Source organism: Hevea brasiliensis, chromosome 5 (assembly GCF_030052815.1).
Source record: "Hevea brasiliensis isolate MT/VB/25A 57/8 chromosome 5, ASM3005281v1, whole genome shotgun sequence".
Lineage (NCBI taxonomy): Eukaryota > Viridiplantae > Streptophyta > Magnoliopsida > Malpighiales > Euphorbiaceae > Hevea > Hevea brasiliensis.
In genome coordinates, this window is record NC_079497.1 from 11,532,077 (window position 1) to 11,551,622 (window position 19,546).

The 19,546-nt window shown below is 30.6% G+C and overlaps 2 protein-coding genes and 1 pseudogene across 2 annotated transcripts; 1 reads left to right on the forward strand and 2 right to left on the reverse strand.

The window, feature by feature from the left end:
* Nucleotides 1-2,906: 2,906 nt before the first annotated feature.
* LOC110664485 (probable protein phosphatase 2C 65) lies at nucleotides 2,907-5,716 on the forward strand (annotated as a pseudogene).
* Nucleotides 5,717-10,002: 4,286 nt separating this feature from the next.
* On the reverse strand, nucleotides 10,003-11,765 carry LOC110664464 (aldose reductase). Its single transcript, XM_058146992.1, is given in 9 exon segments — nucleotides 10,003-10,172; nucleotides 10,280-10,522; nucleotides 10,616-10,681; nucleotides 10,762-10,968; nucleotides 11,061-11,148; nucleotides 11,242-11,315; nucleotides 11,407-11,457; nucleotides 11,621-11,725; nucleotides 11,727-11,765. Coding segments are annotated over 9 exon segments (963 nt in total). The 3' UTR covers nucleotides 10,003-10,082.
* Nucleotides 11,766-13,295: 1,530 nt separating this feature from the next.
* On the reverse strand, nucleotides 13,296-15,568 carry LOC110664481 (patellin-6). The gene is made up of 4 exons (XM_058146993.1): nucleotides 14,499-15,568; nucleotides 14,232-14,356; nucleotides 13,875-14,016; nucleotides 13,296-13,757 (listed from the first exon to the last, which is right to left on the reverse strand). Exons 1-4 carry the CDS (start codon nucleotides 15,234-15,236, stop codon nucleotides 13,497-13,499), a joined length of 1,266 nt encoding a protein of 421 aa, XP_058002976.1. The 5' UTR covers nucleotides 15,237-15,568; the 3' UTR covers nucleotides 13,296-13,496.
* Nucleotides 15,569-19,546: the final 3,978 nt, after the last annotated feature.

The window sequence follows — 19,546 nt, forward strand, 5'->3', positions numbered from 1 at the left end:
AATTTTTCTATTAACAATAATAATTATTTTATTATTTTATCTATATTTTTAAATTATTTAATTATCTTAAAAAATAATTATTTTCTTATTTCAATAATAAAATAAATGATATAATATAAAAAATTAATAATTATATATTTATTTAAATAATATAATATATTAATTTAATAATTATATATTTAATTTAATAATAAAATAAATAATATAATGTAATAAATTTATAATTTTATATTTATTTAAATAATAAAATAAATTATATGATATATACCCTTATTAGTCATTTCACATATTAACAGCAACAGTTAAATATAATTTTACCAAACACTTAATATAAAACAGCTATCATCGGCTATCAGTTATCAGCTATCAGCTAACAGTAACAGCTATCAGCTATCAGTTGTATTCAACAGTTAATCCAAACAGGCTCTAAATCGCACCTCATGAGTTGCCCACCATATGATAGGATTCATACCAGACCAGAAAAATGAAGCCTTCACTAACTTAGAGAGCGATTAAACCTTTGTACATCATAATTGGAATATATCTTCAAGAAAAGACTTTCATGTGCTATAAGATCTGTAAAGAAAACATTAAAGAACAACTAGCTATAAAGCAACAACATGTAATCGAAAACACAGAACACAAGGGGGCCTTTGAAAACCCTCACCACTCATCACTTAATAACTCAACCTCAAAATTATTTACAACCCTTCTCTCCATAGAGAGGGAGACCCACTGACCGAGGAGGGGGAGATGGCCTCCCTCCACTCGGTGGAGCAGATGGAGACAGTAGAGAGAACCTGGACCTAGCCCTAAATTTGAACCCTCAAACGAGAGAAAAACGAAGGCTTATCAAATAGCAATGGATGGTTACTAGCGAATTTTGAGAAAAGTTCCTAGATTTTTTTTCTTTTTTGGAAAATTACGATTTATTACTATAAGATTTGGCGCATTTATCAAGTATCTTGGGGTTAAATTTATGATAAAAAGGTACCTGAATTTTAGTTTTTTAGTAAAGAATATCAAAAAGAAAATTAGAGTAAATTATAATTTAGTTTATGAAGTTTAGTGAAACGTACAGAATAGTCCTTATATATTTATATCCCATCTATTTAGCCCTTAACATATAAATAAACCTACAATTAATCGCTTCATCTAATTTTCCATCCAATTTATCATTAATTATATCAAAATACCAAAATAGTATTATAATTTTATAATATAAGTTTTATTACCAAATAGTCCCCATATTTTATAATATTTATTATTTTAATTACAATATATTACTATTTTGTTTTATCAATATTTTTGGTATATTATATATTTGAACTAAAAGAAATTAGTTGAAAATTTTATTATTATATTATATTATTTTATTTTATAATTAAAAAAATAATTTAGGCACTTTTAGATCTATATACATTCAGGTAGGGACAAATATGTAGGTTTATTGAAATGTCAACTACTAAATAGGTGAATTCTAAAAATACAAGGATTAATATTTGGATTTCACTAAATCTCAAGGACTAAATAACAATTTACCCTAACAATATTTAGACAATTTTCCCTCGATATATGATGTTGTCTGAGGTTTTTGAGTTGGTGACTAACTAAAATGCTACCTGTAACAAGAGAAAGAAGGTGAGGTCAGTGGCCTGGACTAGGCCACTCTGACGCTTAAGTCAGCAGATGCCAAAAAGAGAGAAAGTAAATACCAACAAAAATAAGAATAGAATAGCATACCTTGAATATTTATGCGCACCATATCTATAGGGTAGAAGACAGTGCCTTTTTCGCTTTAATCGGGATTTCGCAAACTCATACCAGCTCATTTGCGTCCACTCTTTGTGGAGGTGTCATCTATTATGTCCTATATTCTCGGCGATAATATAAGACATATTTTTATTATGCAACTGACTCACGTCCGATCACTCTTCCATGTCTGAATACATACTTGTCCTTTGACCAAACAATCATCTTATTCGAATATATTGTGAATTGTTCTATCTAAATACTTTGTGAACTGTCCGACACTACCTAATGTTTTATCCAACCACTTTGTGAACTATCCGAATACTTTATGTTTTATGCGAACACTTTGTGAATATCCATTTTGATTTGCATTTAAAGATTTGAATCCCTCTCCATTTGGATCGGTTTTTCATCCATGCTATATCAGTGTACCTTCTTGTTAAAAAGTTAACTAAAACAGTACTTGATAAAATCACATAATAATTTTTTTTTAATTTTCTTTTTTTTTTCTTGTCAAAATATCATTTCATTGAGAGTGGGAAATATAAAACAGATTTCACTTAATATGAAAGTTTTTTAACAAAAAAATATAGAACTGCATAATAATTACATGTTAAAGTTCATGCGTTATATATAGACAACATCAATATGCAAGAAAATAAAGGAAACTCTTAAAATACACTTTTTGTGCTCTTGAATGATGGGATTGGCATAAAGGTACTATAATCAGCCAGTCTCTTAATATTTCATTTCCATATTAAGCTTCTACTCCATTAACCATGGTTGGAGTTGTGCATCGCATATCTATTATCCATGGGAAATTTTAACTAAAATTTTTAAGTAATAGGTTAATAAATATTATTTAATAATTTTAAAATAAAAAAGAAAATTTAAATTCAATTACTTAATTATATCATCAAACACCCTCTTTATTTTAAACGTCAATGATGGTAGACTCCAAATTCTACGACACTAATTGACAAAACTTAAGATAGTAAATAGAAAAAATATGAATTGGTAAGTGAAAATTACAAAATTACAAATGTCTGTCGTGTCTCATTTTAGTCATAGGTGAGCGAAAAGAGCTCCTCCGAAAAGAGCTCCTCTTTTATAACCTCAGATGGGTTGAGAATAAAATTTGGCAGCGGCAAGTATCCTGATTTCTGAGAGACAAGCAACCTGGGGGACACAGAAACGAGGAACATGACGCTATCCATTCTTCAATCCTAAAATGTAGTTGGAGGTGGGTTCAGATCCATATCCCTGAAAAGAGCTTTTGCTCCTTGCTTGCCTCTTTCATTGTTTTTATATACATTTTCTTTCTTTCTTTTTTTTTTCCAAATATTTCATCTTTTTTTTTCTTATTAGCTTTATATATTTTTCCCATGCATGAAAATCTTCTTTCCGCTTTTTGACTCTCTTGGGTCCACCTGAAGTCTTATTTTTTCCTTCAATTTCCCTCCTGTTTTTTCTTCCAGGGGAATTGTTGGATGCTGAAATCGCATTTCTTGCTACAGAAGTGTTTCCTGGGGCCTTAAATTAAGATATGGGAGCATGTTGTAGTAAGGATGCCAATTTCGGTGAAGGTGGTGTGGAGCAGGAATCTTTAGAAGAGAGGGATTATGACGTCGTTGAGGAGGATGATAATGTCATCATTGGAGACTTTGGGTCACGAATGAGATTACAAGGAGCTTCTAAATACATATCCATGTATTCCCAACAAGGGAAAAAGGGGGTTAATCAGGATGCCATGACTGTTTGGGAGGTAACATCCATCATTTCCATCAGCATTTCAATTTCCCATAATCTTTCTGTTATGGGAGTTAATTTATACGTTTCTTGGCTCTGATCAATTCATTTTCATGGCAATTTATTTATTGATCATATCCATTTCCATTTTCTCTTTCCCCTCACTATTATCTGTCAAGGCCTTGTTCTTTTCTTGTTGGTTGTTCAACTTTAACTTATTGTGATGTTTTCACGTAACATTAATTGTTGATATGCTTGCAATTGTTATCTGGATTATCAAGGAAAATTGCATTTCTCATGATTTTATTGTTATCTGGTTTTATCAAGGAAAAGAATTAGACACATCTGATTTAAATTTGCATTTAGATAAATGCTGTTTGAATTGGGAAAGGTATCCAGTTTAGGAGGATAAATTAAGTGGACTTAATGCTGTATATTTGATTTCAGTTTTTCCCTTGCCCAAGCATGTTTCATTTTGATTATGATAATTAATCAGATAATGGCAAATTAACAGTCTAATTCATTAAACTAAAATTTGAATTTTGATGCAGGAATTTATTGGTAATAAAGATATGTTCTTCTGTGGCATGTTCGATGGTCATGGTCCCTATGGCCACAAGGTTGCGCGCCATGTACGTGACACTTTACCCTCAAGGCTCTCTGCCGCTATCAAGCAATCACAGGTTAATAGCTTCAGATATGATGATGTTGAGGCTGTTGATAGAAACAACGGCGATGACACAAATAAAAGTGATGGTAGCAAAGAAGAACACAATGACGATAATAAGGGAACTTTACTCTTGTCTTCGTGGGAGGCCAGTTTTGTTAAATGCTTCACGGATATGGATGAAGAACTAAGCCTTGATGCCAGCATTGATAGCTTCTGCAGTGGCACTACTGCTGTAACTGTGGTTAAACAGGTATTAGTTAGTATATGATCCCATTTATTTAATGCTCAACAGATAGATATTGATTTATCTTGTTTTCCAATTTACAGGGAAATCACTTGATAATCGCCAATTTGGGAGACTCTCGTGCTGTTCTTGGCACTAGATGCAATAAAAACCAACTCAAACCCGTCCAACTCACAGTTGATTTGAAACCCAATATTGCAAGTGGGTGTTTTCTTTCTAATCATCTGTTCATCTCGTGACCAGTTAAACTCCTAAGTCTTACAAGTCTGCTTTCGATGTCCTTAGGTGAAGCTGAAAGAATTAAGAATTCAAATGGCAGAATATTTGCACTGGATGAAGAACCAGAAGTGTTTAGAATATGGATGCCCAATGAAGATTGTCCAGGTCTAGCCATGGCCAGGGCCTTTGGAGATTTCTGCCTGAAAGATTATGGCCTCATTTCAACTCCTGAAGTTTCTTATAGAAGGCTTACGAAAAATGATGAATTTGTGGTTCTTGCAACTGATGGGGTAAGTAAAGGAAAGAAAATGAGCTCATAATTTTTTTTGAGACATTGGAAGTATATAATTCATAACTTGGAACACATTTTTCTCTCTTTTCTGTAGATATGGGATGTGTTATCAAACTACGATGTGATACGAATTGTTGCTTCAGCAACGAAGCGATCCTTGGCTGCTAAAATGGTAGTGAAGTATGCAGTTCGAGCATGGAAAAATAAAAATCCAGGTTGCAGGGTAGACGACTGTACAGTTATATGCTTGTTCCTGAAAAGTCGAACTGTGTTAGCAAGATCCTTCTCTGAAGTGAGCAGGGTCAGTGCAAATCACTCAGAGCTTGCAGAAAACTACTCAGAAGTGAGCCGGGCTAGCGTACATCGTTCAGAAATTGCGGCAGTTCCTCGGAAGACATAGAGAAATGAAAAGTGTTTAGGGAGGCCATGGCTCTGCACATGACAAGGCCTCCATAGGCATAAAGGTGGGCAGTTGTCCTGCGGCAATAACTAGAGTAAATTCGCCTGTGAAGCTTTCTCAGTTTGGAAATTCTTTGTCATCGGAAATCGTCCAAGGACGAAGATTGATGATGATGAGCGTCATCCTTTTTCTTTTCGGTGGAAAGATGATCATCCTCATAAAATCTTGGAAAGCTGACAATGATTTCTTAGCAAAGAGCTCAGGGAATTTATACATCATTTGTACAAAAGTAAATTACTTTTTAGTCTTTAAATTATGTCATAATTAATATTTTTGTCTCCCTATTTTTAAAAGTCAACGATTTTGTCTCTGAATTTTGAAACCCAACAATTCAAGGGCTCTCCTCGCCTCCTTATTTTTGTCAATTTTCTATTGCTATATGAGAAATGACTAAAATATCCTTACAGGTCAAGGGCTTACAGAATACCTTTGTTTCATTATTCATCAACCAATAATCAACATTTTATTCAATAATCAATCAATATCAAGCAAAATCTTTGATAATCAACCAATAATCAACATTTTTTCAAAGAATAATAAAACCCATTTGTTCAATAATCAACATACTAGAATAACAAAGCAAAACTTAAAGGAGAATCCATGAATCAAAGAACCATGAATCACAGAAGGGATGCTAGAAGCCATTAAGAATAATAAAACTCATTTGTTCAATAATCAACATACTAGAATAACAAAACAAAACTTAGAGAAGAATCCATGAATCAAAGAACCACGAATCACAGAAAAGATGCTAGAAGTCATGAACCTATGAACCAAAAACCAATAATTGCAGAACTCATCTATTTTCTAAATAATCAAACAAAAAATTCCTCACATCTATTTTCTTAGTAACCAAATAGAAAATTATGGGTTAACTTCATTCATAGTCTCTCAGCTTAGGTGGTTGTACCAACATCGTTTCTCAACTTTAAATTATATTATAAAAATCCTCAAACTTCAATTTGAATATCTCTAAAATTCCTGTGACAAGCTATTATAGATTTCACTCATCTTTTCTCTATTTAAATAGGTGTATTATAGTTTTCCTTCAATTTTACCGTCAATATAAATTTTAAATTTTATCTATTTTTGACTTATTTAAAATAAAATCATACTTTTTAGAAATAGTGTAATATTCTTTTAAATATTTAATTAGATTCTAAATTACTGCAACATATTAAACCAATTCCAGACAACTACCACCATAAATTTTATAGAATATTTTATTCATATCGCAGCATGAAATATTCCATTTATATTAACTAGTTTTTTTTTTAAATTTGCGTTGCATATTTTTTATACTCTTTGCATATATTCATAATTTAATATTTTTATATATAATTTTTTACATAATATAATATTATTATAATATATTGATTAATATTTGATAATATATAATTTTTTGTTTTTCATGACATATATGTTATATGTGCATTTATCATTTTCAAATTAAGTAAGTGAAAATGAAAGTGTATAAATGAAAATATAATATAATTTTATAATTATAAATGTTTTCTAAATATATAAATTTAACTATTTATATTTTATTTGTTTATATATTTTCGTCTTAATTTTTTTTAATAATGAAGTGTTTAATTAATCAAAACTAATTAACTTTTAGAGTTTTATAATTTTTATAAAACATATACAATTAGAGTAAAAAATCTAAACATTTTCTAATACTATTTAAGAATTTATGTATATAATATCAAAATAAATTTAATTTGATATAGTTTTAATTATATAATGCTTTTTTATTTCTACTTATTTTCAATTCGACTATTTAATTTTATTTGATAAAATTAGTTATTTACACTCATATCAATAAGTATCAATATTATTAATTTTTTATTTGATATGTAATATTTTACATAATTTTATATTTTTTTATGATATGCAGAAAATTTTTTAAAATAAAATTAAAAATATATTAACCTGATAAATTATTTATAAATAATAAATTAATGATTAAAAATATTTTTATATAAGAAATAAAAAATCTATACTAATAGAATAAAAAAATACTAACATTAGCATATTATTATTTTTAATTAAAATAATTATAATAAAAAATATATAAATAATTATTTAATTTATAGTAAAATACTTTGTCAAATTGATTTATCACATATTTTTAAATTAAATTTTTTTATAATTATTTTTTAAAAAATAATCGTCAATTTTCAATAAAAAGTTATTTAATCTAAATAAACAAAAATTTTATTAAATGATAGAATATCTGTATTCATATGAAATTGGACTCTTTTTAAATTAAAATATCAATTTGTACTTGTATTTAAATATAAAATTAGTAAATTAAAATAACAATTTATATTTAAAGTATGATTCGTAATTTTTTTATACATATTTATCATTTAAAAAGTTATAATAAAATTATAATATAAAAAAATTTTAAAATTGTTATATTTTTTACATGTGCACATATATATTTTCAAATTTTAATAATGTACTATTTTAAAATAAAAAAATCAATATTATAAATTCTGAACATCCTATTAATTATATTAATTTTATAATTATACTCAAACCTAATATATTATGTTAGTTATTAATTTTTAAATAATATATACTTAATATCTATTTAATTTTTTTTCTCACATATAACATTTTAGATGCTTTATACGTAATTATATATTATTTAAAAAATTTAAATTCATATAACTTTATTATGTATTGCATACTAATTAAATATTTTTTATAAATAAAAAAAAAAATATATATATATCAATAAATGTAGTAGTATTCATAAAGGACTTATAAATTTAATTTTAATTAAAACTAACTTATATATTAATGTAATAATTAATAATTTTAGAAATATATTATAATTAGAAAATATTAATTTATTTTATATGAAATATTTTTTTTATGAATTTATAAAAATTTTAATTAAAAGAAAATTTTAATAAAAGAATTCATATATTTGATTGACAAAAATTAATTTTTTTCTTGTTCTCACGTCAATTCAAATATATTGTATAAAAATATTTTTACATAATAAAATGTGATTTATATAAATAAATCTTCCCATATTTTTGTAAATAATATAAATCATAATGGCATTTTTATAAAATTTTATTTTAATTTTATTAAAATAAATTAAATTATTTTTAATAAATTAATATTATTTATAGAACTATAATTATAGAATCACTATATTAAGAATTATAATATATTTTTTTATAAGTAGAATTATTATAACATAATATTAAAATTTTAATTTATATTAATTATTATAATATTAAAAAAATAAAATTATTTGGTATTTAGTGACTAAAATTAATTAATGACAATATAATATATTGTGAAATTAACATCACAAAGAATTTAGCTATAAATTTTATGCTATTAAAAATAATAGCGATGATAATTTCTAAAATTATTAGTGACATCTTTTTATTATTAAATAGTATTAACGACAAATTTATATAGATTAATCATTATTTTTAATATATATTATTAACGATGAATTATTTATATGTCGTTATAATACTTTTTATAATTTTATTATTATTATTATTATTATTATTATTATTATTATGCATCATTGACAAAAATTATTTATTTATCACTATAAATTTTTTTATATTTTTATAAATAATAAATAGATTAATATTTTTTATTTTTTATTTATCTAATTTCTTATTTTAATTACTACTTAGCAAATTTTATATTTAATTAAAAGTAAGTATAAATAAAATTAAAAATTTTTAGTTTATATAAACTCTAATTAAAAACTTTAAATTTACACAAACTTTAAAATTAATTTAAATAATAAAAATATAATTATAATTAAAATCAATATTTTTTCTCTTATAAAATAATCTCGTGCACATAAATATAACTCCCTTACAAAAAAAAATAAATTATTCTCTCAAATATATATACACCGAGTACACCAAATAATTTCTCTCATGTGTAATATAAAAAATTTACACATACCCAAATTGCGCTTTGCTCTGTAAACTTTGCCACTTTAACCCCTTCAGCAAATGAAATTTACCTTCTATTTAATAAAAATGAATAGATATAACACAAGTCAATTAACTTACCTCTAATTATAAGGTAACCTGAAGAATTATACATCATGGAATTTCCTGCCACAACAAGCTATATGGGTATCGTTCCGCATGGAATTAAGGGGAAAATAAGCTTTTTTTTAACTATAATCTTTGTAATAGTAAATAAATATTACGTATTTATCGTTATTAATTTTAAAATTAAAATTTTCAATATGTCAGTGAATAAGTCTCCAAAATATTTCAAAAAAAAAAAAAAAGTAAAAATAAGGCTAAAAACCAAGTAAGAAGCGCTTGTATAGAATGCTTGATTTGAATTCTAGTGCCCATTTTGTACGTGCGGGAATCGGGATGAAATTTCAGTCATCTACGTACCCTTAATGTTATATAAAAATTCATCCGAAGCTTCTAAGAAATTGTTGGATAAATTTCCTAAGGCATATCTTAATTTAAGGTGCGTAATATTAAATTGTTAGATAAATTTCATTCGACATGTCCAGAAGTTCAGGCTTTCAATAGTCGCAAGTGATGATCAAGAACTGTAGCCTGTAGGATACATAGATATATACATGCATATGAGCATCCGATTTTTTTTTCTTTTTTTATTTTATTATCTCTAAGTGGAATTCAACATATACAGAAATCTCAAAGAACAATTAGTCCTCATGGTCCCAAAGATCAGCTACGCTTCCGAATGGACCTTTACTCTTGTTCACAAACAGATCCTCCCCATCCAGCACTCGTCTCTGTACCCTTATTAAATGTTAGAAATCCATGTCAACTTTGTATATGTACTGTGAGAGAAATATATAAAAACATACAAAAAAAAAAAAAAAAAAAAGGCTAGCTCTACCTGATCTGGAATACTGCAGAGAGCCTGGAAATCTTCCTCTGGGATTTCCCAGCCAAAGACCTGAATGTGTTCTTTGATCCTTTCAGGGTGGCTTGATTTGGGTTTGACACTGGTTCCTCTTTGGAGCGCCCACTTCACTAGCTTCTGTGCTGGGGTCTTCTTTAGCTTTTTTGCAATTCTGTCAACTGTTCTGTCATGTATGAGATCTCTGCCTCCTTCTGATGATCCCAAAGGCGAATATGCCTGGATAAATTTTCCTTCCATAGTTATCTTACCCATGGAATATCCAAACAGAAGGAATAATCAAATCCAATTTAATTAAACTCTTAAAGTCACATGGATGCTATTCTTCTTACAAGCCTCCAGCATTTTATCATTCCTCCATCCTGGATGCATCTCCATCTAAAACCAAGATAATCAATAATGATGATAATGTAATCACAAGAAAATTGGCATTAAGACCTGAGGCGATACTATCTGACCTGACACACGGAGGGCACTGTCTGAGCAAAGCCCAGAAGCTTGTTGAGCTTCTTAATAGTAAAATTGCATACACCAATATCTCTAACAAGATTATCCTTGACAAGCTTCTCCATTTCTCGCCAAACCCCTTCCATGTCAAAGTCCAACACGTGCGCTGCCTTGGGAGGTAAGCTGACTCCATCTTTCAGATGGATAGGCCAATGGATCTGCAACAGAATTCTTGCTCCTTATCAATGTTTATTTGATATGGAATAATTAATGAAGCAAATATATATGACCAAGTGCAACCACTAATTACCAGATAAAGATAAAGATAGTCAAGTTGCAGTTCGTTTAGGGTACTGTTCAGAGCTTTGCGAACCCTATCCGGAGACAAATCAGTGCACCTGTATGCACCGTTGAATGCCAAATTACAAATTCATAAATAAATTTAAATACGTAGACATTTGAGCATGAGTTCAAGCAGCTTTATTAATTACCACAGCTTGGACGTGACAAAGAGATGCTGCCTCTCAATCCCTGCATGTATGGCTGCCTTGAGTCCGTGTCCGACCTAAAATGATATATGTTTAGTTAAAAAGAGAATTTAACTCGTTATATTGAAGGTCTTACAAAAAGATAGAGATTTGAAGACAGATTAATACTTCTTCTTCGACTTCATACTCCATCACCGTATCTATGTGCCTGTGACCAGCCTGTAGAAATATCCAGAAATCAAAAGTAACTTCTGAAAATGAAAACTAAAACTTTGACAAGGTACGTATAGCATCCAAATCTTGATTCTTAATTCAATAATGATGCCTTTAATTTCATTAAGTACCAAGAATGTTACAAGATTTTCTCTGGGTAGTCCTATACCTCAACGATGGCAGTGAAGACAGAATCTTTGGCTTTAGAACCAGACTTCCAAGTGCCCAAACCAACAGCAGGGATGGCGTGACCACTCAATAGCCTAAATGACTCGAATCTTTTGACCAGATGGAGTGAAGGTTGCCTGAGGCATATTTCCTCACTTTCCCCTTGGCTAACCCTCCTTTTCCCTTCTTATTTATGGTCCGTTTGCCTCGACGTGTCGACCAAACAACGTGCCATGTCTTACCCTCTTACTAAGCGCCTACATGTACGAGTAAGCGCTTGGAAAGACGTGGCATATTGCATGATGGACACGTCCAGGCAAATTCTGGGGTGCGTGTCTCATTCGAGGAGAAACTCTTGGAATTTACTAACAATCAGGGTTAATTGGGCTGGGCCATGGGCTTTCAATGTGAGGATTTGCATTTATATGCGACACAACAGTATGGCTATTGGTTGGTAGGAGAGAGACGTGCAGGGCAATTGAAAGCTTTTCAACAATGAATTTGGATATTAAACTTTACCCTAATAAGAAAAATAAAATGTGGAGCCGTTTCAGTGTTTCTTAATTTCTTTCTCACTAGTTTTTGTTTTCCTTTTAAGAAAGAGGAGCAGTAGCCGTAGGAGTGTCCTACGTTAAAATAAAATGACATCTAGGAAGGACAGGTAAAATCATAAAACTATTTAACCAAACCCATGTTCGAAACAGCCTACTGAACTTTCTGGTTAGAAAACTTAGAATCCTAGGTTATGTAAGCTCCAAAAGAAGCTTAGGTTCTGAAAATGAAATCCCTCCATATTGAAAATTCCCTATTTTGGATGATGATGGAACAAATTAAGAACAGATTTTTTATCATTCAATTGCAGTTATGATAGTTGAAATGATATATAATTGTTCGAACATAATAACTTCAACCCCTCTTCTCAAGCAAAACCAAATGAAATTTACAGTGACATTTAATTTGAGCATGGCCACCAATCAGGAATCCCAAAAGGTGTAGGTGGCAGACTTACGGGCGTGGCTGGCTGCAACTCACCCACAGGAAAAAGAAAATCGGAAGAGTTTATTGTCTGCACTCACCTAGTGTTTTTGTGTGTAGCATTAACCCATTTTTAGATATTCATGTGTTTCATTACTTTATCCAGTAATGTTTTCAAAGGAGCATTTATGTTGATGCCCAAGAAGCAATCAAGCAAAAGACACCAGCTACTGGGAGGAGAGGGAGAGGATCAACATTATCATGATTAGTCAAAGGAAATATATCGGGGTTGCTTCTGAGTGCAACCGTGCAAGCAACAAATACGTCGGTGAACATGTTGCCCCCGCAAAATTTATCAGAGGGCGCCTTCTCGCGTTATCTTAATTTTCACGGATTGCTTCCGCAAGACAGCGCCCGTGACATTTGACAACGCTCCTTTGCTTATCAAGCATGTTTTTCTTCCAAGTTTGAAACCGTGACTCCGTGAGACAGAGAGAGTCTCACAGAGATCCTTCCCTTCTCCACTCAATATCTTCTCTTGGAAAACGCAAACACCTCCAAGAAAAAGAAAGAACAAAGCAAAGCAAATCATATGGAGATTGCAAACACTGCGCAATCCCTATCGAGTCCTCGACACAGGACTGCTAAGGGCCCAAGTCCTCTCTCACGTCTCAGTGGCACACAGAAACATGAACTAGTACTAACAAAGTTAAAACTTGATTTGCTTCTATATTAACATATATAAAAGCTATGTAGTACCCACCGTTTTTATACATTACATTACTGCTCTATCTAGTAGACTAAAAACAGTTCACAGCCATTAATTCAATCATCCTCCAAAAAATAACCCCAAAAGAAAAAGTACTCTGTTATTAGAGTTTTGATTAGGCAAGCTATTCAATCTAAACAACAGTGGATTTGCGGACGATATATCGATAAGCAGCAACCTTTTTTCTCCTGGAGGCTGTGTTGTCCACGGACAGCACCATCTTCCCAGCTTCTCTTGACGTGAAAGAGTTGTGAATTGCCTCTTCTGAGGGAGCCACTTTCCTTGTCTTCTCCACAGCAATGGTGTAGCTCCCTTCTGCATTAGGCACGAACTCTGCACTGTACTCTAAGTCCCAACCCCCGACCACTATGTCCCATGTAATTGTTGCACCAACCTATTTAATTACCCAAATTACACAATTAATTACACAAATTATTTTGGATTTGGACCATTAATTGAAGATAAGGTTTCATGTGAAATCAAGAAAGAACAAATTTATGATAAACTGCACCTCAATCCCTTCAATCTGAATGTTCACTTTCTCTCCTCCTTTTACAGTAAACTCCGAAGCCGGTTTAGGTGGGCCATTCTGCAAATCGCTGGGTCGACTTAGTCCTCCATACTGAACTGGAATATCCTCAGGCCTTATAAATCTGATAACAAAACAAGACCAATTTCAGACAACAAACTCGAAAACAGCAAGTACTAGCCAGATCACAAGTTTAGAAGACAAGAGAAAGGGTGGGCGGGTGGGATCACAACAAATCAAGAACAGAAAGCAAATACCACATAGTGCGTATCAACCGAAAATGACGAAAATAGTTAACACCAACTAAAATGAAGTGAACAGAGGAGTTAGAACGCTCACTTGTACAGAGTCTCTGCAACATTTCCTTCCTTGGAGATCACGAACTTGCTCTTAGTTCGCTGAGTCAGGAACGGACTGAACATCGAATACAACAAGCTGAAGTACCACGGGACGTTGATGAAGATCTAATTCCCAACGAGACAAAGGAAGAGAATAAGAGAGCAGCAAGAAGATGAACGCAAACAAACAAGAGGGGAAAATTATTGGAGAGAGAGAGAGAGAGAGAGAGAGAGAGAGAGAGAGAGAGAAGCAGTTAAAGGGTATTACCTTACGAGCTACCATTTCAGGGTAATTATCTTGAAAAAGAGAGAGGATCTGATTAGAAGCGACCCTGAGTTCTCTTTTGGGCATGTCTTTGAGATCAGTAACTTGAATAATGGAGTTAACCCCACCAGGCTTAAAATGCAGAAGTTTAATCCCTCTCTCCAGCACCTGAACTCTCCATCGTAGGAACTTCTTGAGCTTTTCTTCATCTCCGAATATCCTCTCATACATTTCCTTGTCTCTGAAGACCCCATAAGCATTGTAGCAAACAGGGTGTCCTTCCCTGTCATACGCTTGCATATAAGCCACAACACCTTCAAGCTCCTTAAAACCCAACTCCTCCTCACAGATGCTGTCTGCTCCAAACTCCTTTCTCCAGGACAAACACTTCTCCAGCATGTGAAGTGCATCAGGGACTCTAAAGTCTCTGGCACGCAGAAACTTCAACAGTATCACGTCAGCCTTCTCTTCACAATGCAAAAGGGGAATGCCCCACATGGAACACTCACTATCAGACTCATAAGAGGCGTAGAGTTTGTCCCTGAGCTCTTGCAGTGCTTTCTTCTCAGAGGATTTGAGATGAGAGATGAAATAGGTGTCTTCCTTGAAGGAAGGAGTACGAAGAGTGGCAGCCTCCATTAGAGTAGTAACGAAGCTTTTCTTGTAAGGTTTTGGAGAGGGCTCAGGTAGATGGTGTTGGAGAGGGGTTTGCTGGATTGAAATGGGTGATGATGCTTCCATGAGTGAGACCCAGATGGAACCTCCGTGAGAGAAATGCAGCAGAATTTGTTAAACAAGAGAACCTTAGCTTAATTGATTGGTATGGCGTATGAATTGTGAAAAAAGTAGAAGCACTACTTTCGATTATGTGCAGTGCAGGAAGAGTTTGTCAAAGTGTGGGTTACAAGGAAAGAGAAAGCTGTACCGACTCTGCAACACACAGAGAAACAACAAACAAAACAGGCAAATGCGTGAAAGAAACTTCAGGGAAATGGATAGAGAAGTGAAGCGCAATTTTCATTTGAACTTTGAAGAAGCCGCTTAAAAAAGAACCAAAGCAAGCGTGACTACCAAATTGGACCTGGGCAAAGGGGTTACCTACCAATCTCAAGTTCTCACGCGCGGCTTCAGAGTTCAGAACAAGTATAATTAAAAAAAAAGGGAGCTGATAACAGCCGAGCGGAGCCCAGCTGAGCTTCAGCTAAACATGAAACGAGGCTAGCCTAGCTGAGCCGTACGAATAAAGATATATGTGGCTGATAAAAAAAGTTGAAAATAATAAAAAATTATTAAATATACTCACTATATATATATATATATATATATATATTATTTACCATAAATATATAAAATTTATTTTTTATATTATATAAGAAAAATTATTTATATTATTTTTTAATGTTACGTATCTAATAATTAACCAAAAATAATTGGTTTGGAGTGGACCCAAAACGACACTTTTTTTTTTTCTCACAGAGTGGACCCACACGCCTCCCGAGCTCCAAAATGGGGCGCCAGCGGTACTGCTCTTCACTGCGCTCCAAAAAGAAGAAAGGTTTGGGTTTGAATTTAACAATCTTAAAATATACTTTATTCTTTTTTATATAGATTTTTCTTTTTTATTTATGTGGTTATGAAAAACTGAAATTTATATTAAAATAAATTTATTAATAATTAAATTAAAATTTTTTATTTAAATTTATACATTTTATATATTTTTTAATTAAATTTTTTTATATTTTAATATAAATATATAATTTAACAATTATTAAATTTAAATTTATATTAGATATAATTTTTTTTAAATTACTTATTATTTATCTAAAACTATCTATTACTTTTAGAAAATAAAAAATTATTAATTATTTTTTTAAATTTTACCTTTTATTTATATCTTTATAAAAATAAGATTATTTATAATTATTTTCTTAATTATTATGTAAAATTGATAAATAAAAATAGATAATTAGAGTATTAAAAATACAAAATGAGCTAATTTAGCATAAACTCAAAGAAAAAAAAAATTGTCTAAGCCGAAATTTGTGTGTAATTAAGCTTGTTTATCATGGCTAATGCTTAGCATATTATACTTGCGTGGAGTATGGTCGGGTGGTCCTCCAAGCACTAAGCACTATGTATTGTATGGTACCCATTACTTTCTTTCTCTTCTCTTGTCTATATATGCTTTTTTCTTTGGATAATTTTTGCTTTAACAATGTGAGATGTAACAAGGATTTCATTCAAAGGCAACCCCATTTCTACTCTATTATTGTCTCTTTGTCCTTATCATGCTTTGCTTATTCGGCAAATAATTTAAATTTTAAAACTTTTCTACTAATTCTATTTTTCTTTCCATGTTTTGTATTTTTTTTAATTTTAATTTTATAAGTTGTTTAAAATATTAATTTATTAAAAAGTAGCACGTAAATTTAATTAATTTATATGGATTTTCAAATTTGGTGAATCCAAACATGGCTTGACATGTTGGTGGGGGTGATCATTGTGCTTTACGTATAACTTGGAAGGGCATAGCATAATTACTAATTAGGATTTGTGTATTAACATGTTCTATCCTCTCAAATCAAGATCGTTATGCATACATTATTACTTTGACCACTACTATTGAAGCAATTGACCAATTATTTCACAGAAGAGTGATGAATAATCACGAAGAATATAGCTTTCACTTTCGTTGAAATTGCTATTAAGAATATTATTTTTTTAAATATATTAATTAAAATTTTTTTATAAATAATTAAAAATTAAATTTTATAAATTTTAATTATTATAATATTAAAATAATAAAATAAATTTTTAAATTATTTTTTTAATTATATCTAAAATTATATTTTTATTCAAAAAAAGTAATTTCAATTTTTCAAATGCAATAACAAACAGGCATGAAGTATCATAATAGAAAAATTTTAAATTTAATAGATAAATATGAAATTTAATTAAATTAAAAAAAAATTAAATTCAAAATATAACTATATAAATCTTATTTATTTTATGTATAAATTCTATTATATTTCAAATTTATAATTGAGTGATATAAAATTTTCCTAAGCACAACACGTTATCAAATTAAAAGAGAGCTGCGCATGTGTAAGGTGATAAGAAAAGAAGGTGAAGAGAGGTAGAGATGAGAGAAAGAGGAAAGGAAGAAAGAGAAGGTGAAACTCGAAAGAAAGAAACAAAGGAAGAAGAAAAGGATGGGAGGGCCTCCGCCGCGCAAGTAGGTGGACCCCTAAGAGTCCAGAATCTGACATTGTTTGTTCTTTGATAGCATTTGTTTAGTTGAATTTAAACCTAAACCAGACCATAGCCATAACAAAGACTACATCATCCTAGACTATTCAAATAAAATTCCTAATTCCTATAATTAAAATAGTAAAATATAAAATTTACATGTAAAAATAATATATATATATATTGTTCTAAGAGGTGTGAATTAAATACAGAATTGAATCAAAAAAGAAAAGCAGAGTATGAAACATCGTTTTCAGACCAATTTCCTTAGAGAGACAATGATGCTTGAATGCGTGTGAAAATGATTGGCCTTGGATACTGTCGTTCTGATGTGCATCTGCATCTGCATCGGCATTTGATTCACAGCCTTTATGCATCGTTTCATGTTCTATTTTGTATGTATATATGTGCATTTATATGCATTCATGTAAGAATATATTGCTTGATTTTTTTTTATGGGTAAATTATTATAACATTTATGGATTTTGTCAAAAATTTAATACTCAAATAAATTTTCTCATTTGTTTCAAAAAATTTATTGTTTATTCCTTTCATTTAATTTTTTTTTTATAATTCACATTAGTGTGAGATGAAAATGTGAAAATACCATACACATTTAAAAATATTCGACTTTTGGATTAACGACGTGTGGGTCGTTGGGCGACATAGAATTATGTAGATACTGCATCTACATATCAGGACTATAAACTGGATGAATGGTGGGAAGATTATATGAGTTACCGGTCGAGCATGAGAATTATGAGCGGATCAAGTAATGGAGATCCGTCTTGCAAAGCTATATTTGGAAGGCAAAACACTCTCACTGAAATAGGAAGAGTCATTTATTGTTTGTAAGACAAGCACAGTGAATGTCTGAACAGTTATGTAATCACGATAGCATAAATAAATCATTATTGACACAATAACTACTACAACATATGAGATAGGATACTGATTAAAAATAAACTCTAAGCATTACGTTGTAAAAGTTAAACACTACAATTGAGTTAGTGACCCTAACACATCATTTGGCACTCTTATATTGAGTTAAAGGTTAGTGTATAAGGTCTCACTTCTTCATGGTAACTCAATTGAACAATGACTCTCTCATTCACTTTCTTCACTTGCTTTTCTAAAATATACACCAACTTAAGTATCTGAGTACCAACGAAGAGATACACCCCATTAGTCTTTTGACTTTCCTTTGTATTGTAGACATTACCTTATCAATTCCACTATTCGGATTCGGCAAGATTGTCTATATAACATCTCCTTACATCTACACTAATTCTGATATCTGTGGACATTAATTTACGTGTCATTTATTCAATACCATTTGTTTTTATACCCTTATATTCAGTCTAACTTTTTAAGGGATCATTCTTCATCTCCTAATCCAAGAAAACCAACAAGCCAATGCTAATTAAAAAAAAAAAATCATAAAATTGAGATTTGAATTCTTAAAAAAGAAAAGAAAAGAAAAAGAAGTAGAAGGAAACGCTCAAAACGATGAAGGGAATATTGAGTTCAAGCAAGCAAAGAGAACAACTAAAAAGACAATGAGATCGAATTGGATATTCAAGCTTGAGGAAGGAGGAATTGAGAGAGAGTCAAGAAGACGAGCACGAAGAATTTAGGAATCTTATCAAAATTCAAATAATCCGTTAAAGGAACAAAACACAATTATATAATGGAAATAATTTTCTTTTCATAACTTCTAACTTAATTAATTTTGAATTTCCAACATTGCATTTATTTTTTTTTTTTTTAATTTGAAGACATGAAAATATACCGTAATTAAG

Bases quoted from the DNA above. Each gene is read 5' to 3' on its own strand.
- LOC110664481 (XM_058146993.1), bottom strand. From the start codon at position 15,236: ATGGAAGCATCATCACCCATTTCAATCCAGCAAACCCCTCTCCAACAC. The intron at 14,357-14,498 runs GTAATACCCTTT...GTTGGGAATTAG, and splicing joins CTGAAATGGTAGCTCGTAAG to ATCTTCATCAACGTCCCGTG. The intron at 13,758-13,874 runs GTGCAGTTTATC...GTAATTAAATAG, and splicing joins TTCAGATTGAAGGGATTGAG to GTTGGTGCAACAATTACATG.